Raw genomic sequence first — 13,987 nt, 5'->3', positions numbered from 1 at the left:
AGTTAAAATGATATACTGTTATAAATTACAGCTATCTGTAGCAATATATACGCTGTTTATAGTATGGGTGAAAACGAATTTAATCAGACTGGAGCCTCAACAAATATGTTGGAATAATTGGGTTCAAAAAAGATAAACAGACTAGAGATTTTGGGGGATTTTCTTTTTAACTACTATAATAACTATTAAGCGTTACTCTACTCTCCTGATCAGAAGGTGGCGGTAATGCGCTCGAATGCGATTTCCCCACCCGCCAAGAGAAGAAGAACATTTCCTCTTCCGCCGCGGCTCCGGCGCCTGAAACACGAGTGTTCATCATTTCTCTTTCAACTGGAGGAACGGCGACAATACTGGACTTGCTGCCGACACTTAGCTGACAAAAATGGTTAGTGTGCTTCTTGGTAAATGGTTCCTGATGCTAATATTTGTTTTCGAATGAAGCGGTTTGTTGATACCAGGATCGCCTCCAGCTTAGCTAGCGTAACTGCTGGTGCTACCGTTAGCTTAGCTCGAAAATTAGTCAGCGACAGCTTATATTTGAGCTAGTTTTAGCTGGGTGTAGCTAAAAGAGGTTTCGCCGGCCTGTGGTGGTTGCTACAAGTGGAAAGCTGCTTCCCCCTTTTCTTCTTTGCCCTTTTCTCTCGTTCGCTGTTTTGCCAAGCATTTCAACGTTAATAGTTGTTTCGTCATCGTAGAGCCCTGCGCATTGTTTCCCCTTTGAAACAGGGCGACCTGCTGATTTAAAATCAATGCTGGTGTTGTTCACAGAAACCGATCCTGCTCCAGGGCCACGAGAGGTCCATCACTCAGATCAAGTACAACAGAGAAGGAGACTTGCTGTTCTCTGTAGCTAAAGACACGGTAGGTTCATAATAGCCAAGCTCACTCATCCATTGTTTGTTAGTTTGTTTGCAGCTGGCTAACTCGTTGATCATCTCTCTCTACAGGTAACTAACGTATGGTACTCGGTCAATGGCGAGAGGCTTGGTACCTACAACGGACACACAGGAGCTGTGTGGTGTGTGGACTGTGACTGTATCCTTATTTTTCTGGAAAAAATGCTTGGAAATGTTTTTTTGTAGCAAACGGATGTAGTTTGAGATTGTAATGTATCGATCGTGCATGCTCAATCATCCAGGTAAGGAAATTCAACTAAAGTAATTCTGTTCATCGTAAAAACATGAGCTGAGGTGGTCTTAGATATGTGACATCGAGATGAACAGAGCAAACTTTCTGGGATGAGTTTGTAATCCTGTGATAGTGTCTGTGCTGAGGATACGCATGTTTGGATCCTCAACTTGTCTTCTCTCAGGGGACACTAAAAATGTGCTAACAGGATCAGCAGATAACAGCTGTCGGTTGTGGGACTGTGAGACCGGTAGGTTGAAAACAAGTTAATCATTTTTCTTTCACTAGCTTTGCATGATTTCAAACTAATCCTCATGTGTGGTATACTTGGCTTTGCTCTGCTCCCTCAGTTGATCTTCTGTCTCAGACTGGCTGTTTTAGCTCCTTTCATGTTAAGTGTAACTATATTCTGATTGGCTGCTTCTTGTAAACAAAGGATTTGAACAAGGGGTGGGTGGGGCTTCTGTGCTCACAGCCTAAGATGGCCATATTAAAAATTTCTGTTTTCAATGACATAGAGAGTAGGAAAAAAAAACTGAGGATTTTGTGGGGATTACTTGTCATTTTAAATTTTGTCTGAGTTTAATAAAAGCATCGACCATTTTAACAGTGTATAAGAGAAAAAGGAAAAACATAATGTATCCACTTTAATGCCATTTTTGCAGCATCGTCTGAACCACTCAGGTATGAGACAATCTCTAACCGGAAGTAGCTTGTTCTACAGTGTCATAAAGCCCACAGTGTGTCGTCCACAGGTAAACAGCTGGCTCTGCTCAACACCAACTCTGCTGTCCGAACGTGCGGCTTCGACTTCAGCGGCAACATCATCATGTTCTCCACAGACAAGCAGATGGGTTACCAGTGTTTCCTGAACTTCTTTGACCTGCGGGATCCACAGCAGATAGGTGCATATACACAGTGTTAGCAGTCATGTTGATCTTTAAAGAAAAAGGGCTACGAGACTAAAGAGTCACACATCAGAAGAGGTGATTTGAAGCCACCACTGGGCACATTTTCCTCCATAGACCAGTGTGAAGTAACTCATCTTTGTCTCAGTTTTATATGTATTTAGAGAGAGTTTTACTGTATCGGTGGAATTATTGTCATATATGCAGATTATGGCTCATGTCAGTGGTATAAAATTTCTCTCTCTCTTCTCTCTGCAGAGGACAACCAGCCCTACCTGACTGTACCTTGCAGTGACCACAAGATCACCAGTGCTGTGTGGGGACCTCTGGGAGAATTTGTCATTGCCGGCCATGAGAACGGAGAGATCAACCAGTTTAGTGCCAAGGTTTGTCACACACACACTGGGAACATGTGGGAATGTATTAAACAGGCAATATAGAAAGCAACGTGCTATCTACACACAGCTCACAGTGCTACGAAAATGGAGCCTCTTCACCTTTCCCTTGATTTCTGTATATGCTGTTACCATGGTGATTGCTCATATTAAACATGACCAGAATTTCATATGACGCCAGAGTATGTACAAGGAATCATTGTAAGCCAGACTGCTCCAAACAGTTTCACACCATCTTTTTTTTCCTACCCTGGCCCTGTGTGATGTCAGAGAGGGTGTCCTTCTATGGTTATCTCAGACATGCAAGAGGCAGCTTATCGGGACAGAAATGGCTTAAAGGGAGCGGAGCCAAAACGGCTTGTTTCAGTCAGGATGAACTGATGAGGTCCACTGTAACATGAAAGGAACAAGGCTTATTTTGAATTGTTGAGTGCATGAATAAAAATGCGGAGCTTGAAACAAGAAAAAAATGAATCCCGCTTCAAAGCATCATGTTGAAACATGCTTCATGTTTTGGACAGTCTGGAGAGATCCTGAAGAAGGCCAAGGAGCACACCAAGCAGATCAACGACATCCAGACATCTGTGGATCTGACGATGTTCATCTCTGCCTCCAAGGACAACACTGCTAAGGTAAGCCTTTAAACACAACCTCTGAGATCAGGTCACTGATGTACGTTCGCTTTAATGTCACATGCAGATGTCTGTGATGCTGTTACTGAGTGTTGGTCATGTTCCTCATGTTCTTGTAGTTGTTTGACTCGACTTCTCTGGATCACATCAAGACATTTAAGACAGAGAGACCTGTTAACTCTGCTGCCATCTCCCCGATAATGGACCATGTAAGAGAAGCCCCTCACAGGTGCTGCATGTCCTTTGCACAGAGGATCAGTCTGACATTTAATATTTACTCAATGCTGTGTCACTCAGGTGGTGATGGGAGGTGGACAGGAGGCCATGGAGGTCACTACGACCTCCACCAGGATCGGGAAGTTTGAGGCCAGGTAAGCTAACGTGACAGATGTGGATTCCCCTTTTAATGCTTGATTTTAGTCCTTTCAGGAACCTGACATAGTGTTGTGGTGGTAACCACCTTCTTTGCTGTACTCAGGTTCTTCCATGCTGCCTATGAAGAGGAGTTTGGCAGGGTCAAAGGTCACTTCGGCCCAATCAACTGTGTGGCATTCCACCCTGACGGCAAGAGGTAAAAGACGACAGTCTTCCTGACCATCATCTTCAAATATACAGACAGCGTGGTTGAAGCAGTTGTTAACACTTTTCTCCTGCTGTTGTCGTTTTGTGCAGTTACAGCAGTGGAGGAGAAGACGGATACGTAAGGATTCATTACTTTGACCCACAGTACTTTGACTTTGAATTGGAGGCGTAAACTGCCAGCCCGCCTGACCCCACAGCTTCAGCTGACATCAGACTCAGTCCAGTCAGGAAAGAGGAATAACGGACAGTCGGCACTTTGTCTCCTCCCCTTCATCTGAACTGATCTGGAGTCAGGGTACAACAAAGGTCTACGCTGTACACTTCTCCCAGATTACTTCACAATAAAGGAATAGAGCCGACGAGAGTGTGGTGTTTATTGTAAGGCTTTTTATCTAACATCACTTTTGACACTCCTGTGGCATCAGGGGCGTCTGGATCTCTACATATTTTGTGACTGGACTTTAACCCATTCTCCTGAAGTGTATTGAATTTGACTTATCAATCATTTTTCTGTTGTGAAGCCATTCTGCCAAAAATCGCTATAAAATACCTTAAGTTGTTCCAGTTTGTCATCTCTCATTTTGATAGCACTTGATAGTAAAAATAAGCCTGAACAGTGTGGAGTGATACAACTTTATAGTGGTGATTGTGTTTCTTATACTCTCATGTGGGACATACCTCTACTAAGCTCAATGATCTGCTAACGAATTGATCGCTCTTTATAAAACCTTAAACAGTTTTTACCAAGTCAGACATGGTTTGCAGCTCTGACACTTGATCCAAGGAGCAGAGCAGGGTGAGAAAACGTTTACACATTGAAGCACAGTTTATTGGTATTGGTACCTTTATTGTCCCTAACGGGAAATTGATTTGCAGTATGTCCGTACAGACAACCAACACATCACATACACACTCCAAAATAATATAATATAATATAAGCCTGAGAAAACAACCTAGATTTTTCATCAAAAAAGTACAATGTGCAATGGCAACAACACTTATGGTTTAGTGTTATTAACTATGATAATAGCAGCAGGTACAAAAAACAATCTATGTCTCTTTGTTTTCACTGCAGGCACTTTATAACAGTGACCTGATGGAAGCGGTTGAAAATCATTAAAGAGAGGATGATCCGAACACAACAGGACAGAGGTGGCCTTCCTCAGCACCTGCCTGTTATAAAAGTCCACAAGCTGGACCTGAGACCTCCCTGAAATCTTACCAGCCACTTTAACCAGGTTGCTAAGTCTGGTCTTATTATTCAGGGACATATCACCGTACCAAGCAATGATACAGAAAGTTAAAACAGATTCAATAAAACTTTTATAAAAGAGTCATCATTTCAGATGAAACATTGAAACCTCTCAACCTCCTTAAAAAGTAGTCTTTGTTGAACCTTTTTCACTGTAGCAGCAAGATGTGACTCAAAGGACAGAGTCTTATCAAGAACAACCCCCAAATACTTATAACTGTCCACCAGTTCAATGGCTGCACCATTTACCACTGTTAGCGCAGGATGGGGGGATGTCTTCCTGAAGTCAATAACCATGTCCTTGGTTTTCAAGGTGTTAATCATTAAGAAGGACTGATCACACCACGAAACAAACTCATCCACAACAGGCCCATGGGAATCCTCTTCACCATGAAGGAGGCTTACAATGACTGTGTCATCTGCATATTTAATGAAATGCCTGTTGGCCTGTGTACTCAGTGTTTTTGCATTAATGCTTGATTCACATATTGGGTGAGAAAAAATGGGAACTTTTATTAGTAAGTTGCAGTTTTTAGTTTGAAAGATTTATTTTTGTACAATTGCACGATATCCACGAGGTCTGAAATTTTCAAGTGGTTACAAGCAGTTGACCAATACTGTAGGACGGGGATGTCAAACTTTGATCTTAAGTGGGCTGGACCAGAAAAAGTTGATAGTTCAGACCGTCCTGTGATTATACAATAGAAAACCTCACCTCAAGTTCTGCAAGAAGCTGGCTGACACCAAACAACTCCCTACTCTGAGCCCTTAATCTCCACAGGCACCAAGACTGTCTGGGTGTGATAAGGAAATTGTCTCTAATAACTTCATCAGAACTGAATGTACTTGTAGCCATTTTCTTCTCTGAGCATTCAAAGCCACGTGCACGGACAATTTGGCGTTCAGTACACTGCATGTGGAAGTGTGATCGAGCAAACTTGGGGAGCTGGGTCTTCTTAAAACACTCTTGATGACAAGTTAGGTGGCACTGTACTGTAAATTCTGGCTTGCCTTTGTATCTTTAATTTACAGTGTCAGTACGAATAACAAGTCAGGACAATATAAGGTTCTGTTTTATCTTTTATTTATTTTTTTATAACAAAGTTCTGATAATGCACATTTCACAAGGATAGAACTCCAAACAAGCACGTGTAGAGGCTCACTCCACCTTCATGTATAATGGTACAAAATATCTAAAATAAGTCACTCATACCCCAACAGTAACCCCAGAAGAGGTTCACACTCATACTTACATAAACACACAATGGAGGAAGAAAATAAAAAAACAGAGCAGATATTCATAGGAAAATGGGCTGAGGGGACTGTACTCGTGATTTTAAATAAGTTACTGAGCAGAGATCAGGGACTGTTTGGGCAAAGGCAGTAATACGTACATGCTAAAGGCGAGACCAATCTAAACATGCATTCACTAGTGAAGCAACACAGAGGCAAACAGTGCCTCATGCTGGTTATTCAGTATCACAGTATCATAAATAGATGTCTGAAAACTAACGAAGCCTTTTTGCATGTGAGCACTTGGAAATCATCTACATCTCTGCAGGGACTTCCGAGTGAAATACCAGGATAGGAACAGTAACACTCTGGGTGGCTTTCAAATATTATTAGAGCAAACCTGGTTTACACACCAGCTCACAGGGATTCATTTTATTCTACATGGAGCACCAGGCGGGTGCGGTTTATACTGGCGCATCACTGGGCTTGTAAACAGGTGACAGTGTAAATCAGGCTTGCCTCTAAGAGCACATAATAAAAACAGGAATAGAAAAAGGCCCTATCACTGGAGTGGGAGAATACAGGAATCAAGAGGGGCTTGAGGATAACAATAAAACCATCCATTCCTCTGTGTGCCGGTCTTCAGGTCGTCTTCACCTCTTCTTTTGGTCTGAAACAGGTTAGAAGTTGCTACAGTTACTACACTGAGTTTACTCAGAAAACATCATCTAAACAGCTAACACAAAGACAAAGAGGGTTCCCTTTCTTTTAGCAGTTTCAGTAACTTATCTGCTGTTACCAGCCCTTTTCTCAAACACTATGAACGTCATGTAGTGAAGCACAGTATTACACCCACACTGTAGTCTTGTATCTCTTTATCAAAACAACTGTCCAATCAGATGAAGCTTTGGTCATATCACTGATTAACTGATTAGCCAGCAGTGTGCCAGGACACACCAATAACCTCGTGCTTTACAACAACTAACTATAGCAAGTTACCAACAGCACTGAATAATCATTAGTACTTTCATACAGCAACATTACCAGCTGCAGAACAGATTAGGGAGGTGATGGACGGTGATCATTTGCTTGTTCATGCCTCACACCTCTTTCTATAAATGAATGTGTGTGGTACGCAGCTCCTCTGATTGGAGCTTAATACACCTGTCTGTATGCATGAGGCCATTTTTTTAAACACTTAAAAACCGACTGAACGACTTCAACTACAAGTCTAAAGAACAACTAAAAAGTAGGTCAAATCATGCAATGCAACTCCACTATATGCCTCTTGTTGTCTCATTAGCTGCTTTGTTGTTGTGTGTGAGCCACACAGTATGCAGAGAGGTAGACAGCATTGCCTTACTACACACACGGCCTTAACTGAAAACCCTAAATGATAAATGTAAGAAACCACTACACCAACCAGTTACAAACCACAATGTCATGAATCTGAAATTGCTTCAAGCTGGGAACCTGGTGTCAAAATTCTCTACTCCATATCCAGTGAACAACCGAGACAAGTAAAAGTGAACCACTCTGTCCCAGTCTGAATGTTTCTTACCCTGATGTGTCCATTTTCTCCTCCTCCTTCTCTTCCTCTTTGACTTCTAGGAAGCAAAGACACATGGGTAAATACTGTTCCTGTTATCTTTAATCATGTTCTACGATAGGTTTGTCTCACTAGCCTCACCTTTCTTTTCCTCTCCTCCCTTCTCATCCTCCTTCTTCACTCGTTTAGCCTTCTTGTGGTTAGCTGCGTTCCGGCGTCCCCCGCCTTGTCCCTCCGCCTCATCTTCAGAATCAGAAAACTCCTCCTCGCAGGCTATCCTCTTGTCGTGGGCTCGGACTGAAAAACAGAACACACACAAAAAGGCATCAGTACAAATCCTCATGCCACTGTTTCCTTTAATCCTAAAAAAAATAATTCCTCCTGAAGTCCCTTACTAGAGATGCGTTTGTCTGGGTCTTCCTCCTCCTCGTCTCCGCTGTCTGGGTGAGGGGCATCCTCTGGGATCGCTTGCATCTGGACACCGGGGGCGTGAGGCAGCATACGCAGGTTCTCAAACAGGCGCTGTTTGATCTTCTCCAGGTACTCGTTGGTGTTCTGGTTGGTCATGTTGGAGGGGCTGATGTGCAGCTTAAAATCAGGCCCAAAATACTCAAAGTAATCATTATACGGCAGCTCATTGGGGATGGAGCAGTCCAAGGCGACAGCGGTTTCGTAGGTCCAGCAACGGGCCACATTGCGGATGGTGTAGCCTCCGCCGCCCAGCATCAGCAGAGGAAGGTTGAAAGTTTTGATGTACTCGACACACTTGGCGTGACCTGTAGGAGTCAGCACATATTGGCGTGAAATTCCTGATGGTACAAAGGCAGATCTGAGCATTATCTTTTGGACTGTGTGGTTATACCTTTGATGGTGAGGTTAAAGCAGCCCAGTCTGTCTCCAGACAGAGAATCAGCTCCACACTGCAGCACCACAGCACTGGGCTGGTACATCTCCATGACTTTAGCCATGACCTAACACACACACAGTAATAATAAAGTCAGAACATGAACAGTGAACATGCTCTCTGCTGGCTACAGAAACATTATCAAAGAAAACTTACAGGCTTGAAGATGGCTTCATAGGACTCATCATCAATACCGTCTCTGAGGGGGTAGTTCACTGCATAGTACTTGCCCTTTCCTGCTCCAATGTCCTGCACACATTGGGAATATTGTTGAATTCATGGTCACACATGTTCAAGTTGCACTGGTCACGTGTCAGACGTAAGAGTAAGAAAACTAACCCTCAGGTCTCCAGTGCCAGGAAAGTATTCCCCATACTTGTGGAAAGACACGGTCATGACCCTGTCTGTGGTGTAGAAGGCCTCCTCTACTCCATCACCGTGGTGGATGTCAATGTCAATGTATAACACCCTCTGATGGTATCTGAAACATGGCATAGAACTCAGTTAATAAACTTATACAGTTCTACTACTGTATAATAACATAAACAAAACAAAAAAACACTCCAAAAGTGGTCAAAAGTGCACCCAGTGTGTGTTTCTACTTAAAAGCAAATAAATGCTGATGCAAATCAACCACTCAGAAAGACACAGGACAAAGACAGTGAGCCTAACAGAGCATTTCTGGATGCTTTCATAAATGCGCTCTGCTGACAGAGGACAAGGATATACAGTCATGTAAAAACAGAGCACAGCTGTGCTGCTTACTTAAGCAGCTCCAGGATCGCCAGCACGATGTCATTGACATAGCAGAAACCAGAGGCCTCTGACTTCTTGGCGTGATGGAGCCCACCGGCCCAGTTGATGGCGATGTCTGTCTGCTGCTTGTTCAGCTTCACTGCTCCAGCTACAGGAATGAAAAGGAATAATCAACATTAAACAATCTGATGGAGCTTTTAAGGGGAGTTTTAACTGTATTTTGATTCTTGTAAGTTTGCATTTGAACAGTCAAAATATTCCTCATGTATGTTATTCTGGGCCTCTCAGTTCACCCTGTCTGAAACAAGTCATTTTAGCATCCACCTTCCTTTTTAAATTTCTTCTGATTAGCTGCTCTTTGTAAACAAAAGGACTGAGATTATGTGAAGTGTGTTTGGAAAACATACCCACAGAGCCACCTGTTGAGAGCTGACAAAACTCGAACAGACCATCAAAGACTGGACAGTCCTCTCCAACATTGACTGTAAGAAAGAGAAAAACAGTTTTTATACGCCTGAACAGAAGGAAAAGCCGAGGATTAATGAGAAGAAAACAGCGCACTCACATCTCTGCATTTGTTTGCTGTACTCAGACATGTTGTCCGGTCGGATGGACCTCAGGAACTTAATGTAATCATCACTGTGGTACTTTGTCATCTCTTCACCACTGGCTTTGTGTGGTCTCTGAAATAACACATTGTCAATAATTGTTAGTTGCAACTAACATTTTGTGCCGTTTGGTACAGGTGTGTGAATACAGACAGGGCTAACCCATCATTCAAGCCCTATTTACCTGTCTTATATAACTGACAGTCCTATATAACGCAGCTTGAGATATATTTCAAAATTCATTTTTATTTAATTTTCTGAGATAAAACAAATATGGAAACCTTCCATAGTCAAACTATCCATTTATCTATCAATCGTCTATCACTTATTGACGTCAAAGTCACATGACCAGTCTAGAAGGGATATTGAGGGATTCGGCAACAGAGAGCCACGATCTTTCCAGCATGTTCCGAGTCTCCTCTGGGTTCACCATACCTCAAATATGTCATCTAAGTTGCACCCAAGAGGCATCCCAGTAAGACACCTGTACCACCTCAACTGGCTCGTTTTGATGCTGAGGAGTAGCAGCTCTGCTCTGAGCTCTACTGAATGTATCAGAGACCATATTCTTTACATAATTTCCTTAGGGATTATTAAAGGATTCTGGTCACTATTCCAAGTTTGTGGCCTTAAATCAGATTAGGAACAAAAACAAACGACCTTACGACTTCACGCTCACAAACAAGAACCTGATGAGTCTGAACTTCCAGCTAAAACCCATTTGACAGCCCAGTTCCCCCAGTTTGAGCCAGACACTATCACTCAATTAAAACCAGTAGAGGTAGGGGTCAGAAAAAAAAAAGATTCAGCACAGCGTCATGATATTTTGGGTGGCGATATACAGGGACACCAAATACTCTGGGAATACTGCAAACAAGAAGGTTCGTCTCACCTGATAGGTTTTTCCCTCTGGACCACATCATTGGCAAAAAGCAAAGATGTGAAGCTGAGCTCACCAAACCTAGAGCTTTTCACCTGCTGCCTACAAATTCTGTCCATAAAAGTTAGAAAGGGACTCAGTAACAAAGGGGATCCCTGGTTGAGTCCAATGCCAATTTGGAATGAGTTTAACTTACTGCTGGAGACCAAACCCTCACTGTGGCTGCACAGGAACAAGTCACAGACTCATAAACCACAATTACAGCTGCATGGAGCTCTATAAATGTTACTCAACATGGACATCGTTCAAAGCTTAACACAGTTAAAACAGCAACTGATGACCATTATTTTTAATTTTTTTTATAAAACCTCATCGCAGTTCTGCAGTAAACAGCAAATAACTACCCATTTTTATGTGTGTAAAAAAGCGCTATACAAATACAGGCCATTTACCATTTAAAAACTGTTGCAAGGTACAGTTGCATTAACAGTTTGCCTCTGAGTACTATCAGTCCTGGCAGAAATCCTGTGTGTGTGTGTCTCTGTCTGATGTGTCTGGTGGTATGACTCACATAGATCTCCATTTTTCTGTACAGTCCATAGTTGAGGAGGAGGTTGTGCGTCATACGGATCCTGTGTGGTTTCATGGGATGGCCCTGGCCATAGTAGTAATTCCCCACATCACCTGTGGGCAAAAACATCATCCAGACAAGTTTATTTTAGATATTGCAAAAAAAAAAAAAAGAAAGAAAAAAAAGAAAGAAAAGCCACATTGCCTTAGGCATTTAAGTTCTTCTAAAAATGCCAAATTCAAGCTCAGCTCAACCCAAAACCTGCTCATCTGCATTTCAAATACACCTTTAAGTTAAAAAGTCTACGAGGCTTCGTGTAAGGATGACTTTTTTGTGAACTTGGCCAACTCTAAACCTCTTTTATAAATTAAAACTTGTAACACATATTCACTAAACGACTACTGCAGAATACACTGTGGACGTCTTGGGCTGACTTGTGGGAGTTTTTATCGGAATTATTTTGCCAGACAAACATTTTAAAAAGCACACAAGAAGGCTTGAGAGAAGGACCACGCTCAATACACCCGTTAATGTAGCCAAATCATTCGGCTGGGAATTTATAAGCTCAGTGTTATAGAAGTTTCTTATGTATGCGATTCTGCACATTATTTTTTTTTTTTAAATGGAGTCAAACGCATTCTAACTTCTATGAAACCACTGGGCTAGATAGCGCCAATCTAGAGGAAGCCGGTACATCGTTCACACTTCTCGGAAGTTGTTAGCAATTCCCGAGTAACACTGATGTGATTAGCGTCAGATCGCTTCACGACTCCTTCACGCTGCAGGGAAGACCTTATTAGCCACACGCATCTAAAACCCACTAAAATGCTTTAACAATTTCACGAAACTGGTCCCTTTACTAAAGCACTTGGAAGTTCGGTGAAGATCCCCCAGTGTGCTGCGTGCAGGCTTAAGCTAACAGCCAACTATGCTTTCCGTGTGGCTAAAGCAGGCTAGTTAGTCAAGCTAACATTAGCTCACCACACCGGCTAGCTAGCCTGGTGGTATAACAACCTTTTTCGATTCTTTATGAAATACATGTAATATTTCCTACTCTTCCAATGCCACTTCGATATCAAGGCAAACCAAGATGCATACGTTCGATATTTACCGTCATAGTAATAGCAAACTTTCTTCTTTGTTCCTTGAGACAGCGCCATTTTACCCCCCTGTTCCGTGCTCACCGGTTCCTCTGTGGCTCCAGGGAGCACTCGTTGAGGTCCTGTCAACCAATCACAGAGGCTGAACCGCCCTACAGGGAGGCGCCGGTATTACAAACCGAAGAGCGCCCTAGTGCGCTCCGTAGGCCGTTTGCCTTCAGGGCTTTCTATGGCAAAGATTTCTTTTCGTTTTCAGTTGCACTTGGTATTTGGGTTCAAGCTGCAAGAAGCAATGAAGGCAAGTTTCTGCACGTACAGTAGCCCGTGTCAGTTCTACAATGTGAGGGTGGTCACTGTAATCTCCAGCAACAACCAGTCCGTGAGCTGATAAAATAAGAATGAGCTTTTCTTCTTCCCCTGTGTCGAGAATCCTTTTACTTCAAGGTTTTGCCCAAGGAAAAACAGCTTTACTGTAGATTCGAGAAGGGATTGAAATGACCCCCCCGATATTTAAAATCCACGGACTCCCCCCCAATCCCCCTAGCCTGCCTAAATGAGGTCACCAGAACAAACGGGAAAAAAATATACTGAAGGCAGATGAGTAAACATGTAAGAGTGTTGATACACAGGGAACGATATTAAATGGTTTCAGTTGAGAATAATTATTTGAAAAGCCAAAAACGGAAAATGCCAAATGCATGGGAACCTCACTGCATTGATTTGTGTACTTTTCTATGCATAAATAATTGCATATCGACCATAAATTGAAACAGAAAGCTACAAATAGTTACATAAAAATCTACGTGAAGGCAGGAAATGAGGTGATGCCTAAAATTTCCTAGGAGATGATGGCTCTCCTCTGATATTCACGGAAGAAATACCTGAATAGGAACGGTAGTGTCTGTGCTCAGCTCTCACTTCCACAGTATGATCCACCCTTTAACATAAACACACCAGTTACACCAACATTTTATTGATCTCTTTAAATAATCTCTTTTATCTTATTGCAAGGTTGTTGCAAGGTTCTGTTTAATACTTTTTGTAATACATTAAATGTGTTGTCTAGGGACTCTCAGAGGTCCATGACCATAAACCATGCTGTCTTCAAAATAATTGGCAATAATCATAAAATTGGCCTGCATCATTTTCCTTTCCTTCCCCTTTTGCTAAAGCATATAGTTAGAGCTGGATCAGGTGACCCTGAATCCTCACTTAGTTATGCTGCAATAGGTGTAGGCTGCTGGGGGACTCCCATGATGCATTGAGTGTTTCTTCTTCTTCCTGAATAAAGAAAAGTAAAAACACTACAGTTTTTTCTGATGGCTTTAACCCTAACTGTGATTCTTAGAGCACAATTCCTAAAACTATTAATACTTATAGCAAAACCACTCACTGAGTTTGCAAAACTAAAAGCACAAACACTGCTTTGCACTCAGTTTGCCATTTTGTAATACACACTTTGCAAACCTGTAGCTACAATCCACTGCAC

The 13,987-nt window shown here is 42.3% G+C and overlaps 2 protein-coding genes across 2 annotated transcripts; one reads left to right on the top strand and one right to left on the bottom strand.

Annotated features, from left to right (window-relative positions):
- Positions 1 to 251: 251 nt before the first annotated feature.
- On the top strand, positions 252 to 4,205 carry eif3i (eukaryotic translation initiation factor 3, subunit I). Its single transcript, XM_084919404.1, has 11 exons — positions 252 to 385; positions 769 to 861; positions 948 to 1,035; positions 1,313 to 1,378; positions 1,884 to 2,033; positions 2,295 to 2,422; positions 2,953 to 3,063; positions 3,183 to 3,272; positions 3,361 to 3,434; positions 3,542 to 3,634; positions 3,736 to 4,205. Exons 1-11 carry the CDS (start codon positions 383 to 385, stop codon positions 3,815 to 3,817), a joined length of 978 nt encoding a protein of 325 aa, XP_084775530.1. The 5' UTR covers positions 252 to 382; the 3' UTR covers positions 3,818 to 4,205.
- Positions 4,206 to 5,964: 1,759 nt separating this feature from the next.
- hdac1 (histone deacetylase 1) lies at positions 5,965 to 12,622 on the bottom strand. Its single transcript, XM_084919403.1, has 12 exons — positions 12,510 to 12,622; positions 11,399 to 11,511; positions 9,905 to 10,022; positions 9,747 to 9,821; positions 9,349 to 9,487; positions 8,923 to 9,064; positions 8,740 to 8,832; positions 8,542 to 8,650; positions 8,075 to 8,455; positions 7,821 to 7,976; positions 7,692 to 7,737; positions 5,965 to 6,800 (listed from the first exon to the last, which is right to left on the bottom strand). The coding sequence occupies exons 1-12, from the start codon at positions 12,556 to 12,558 to the stop codon at positions 6,773 to 6,775; spliced, it is 1,449 nt and encodes a 482-aa protein (XP_084775529.1). The 5' UTR covers positions 12,559 to 12,622; the 3' UTR covers positions 5,965 to 6,772.
- Between the last annotated feature and the right edge of the window lie 1,365 nt (positions 12,623 to 13,987).

This window comes from Perissodus microlepis, chromosome 22 (assembly GCF_051167445.1).
Source record: "Perissodus microlepis isolate ML-2025 ecotype Zambia chromosome 22, ASM5116744v1, whole genome shotgun sequence".
In the NCBI taxonomy this organism is placed as follows: Eukaryota; Metazoa; Chordata; class Actinopteri; order Cichliformes; family Cichlidae; genus Perissodus; species Perissodus microlepis.
The sequence above is the reverse complement of the archived record's forward strand: the minus strand, read 5'-3'. Positions and strand labels throughout refer to the sequence as shown.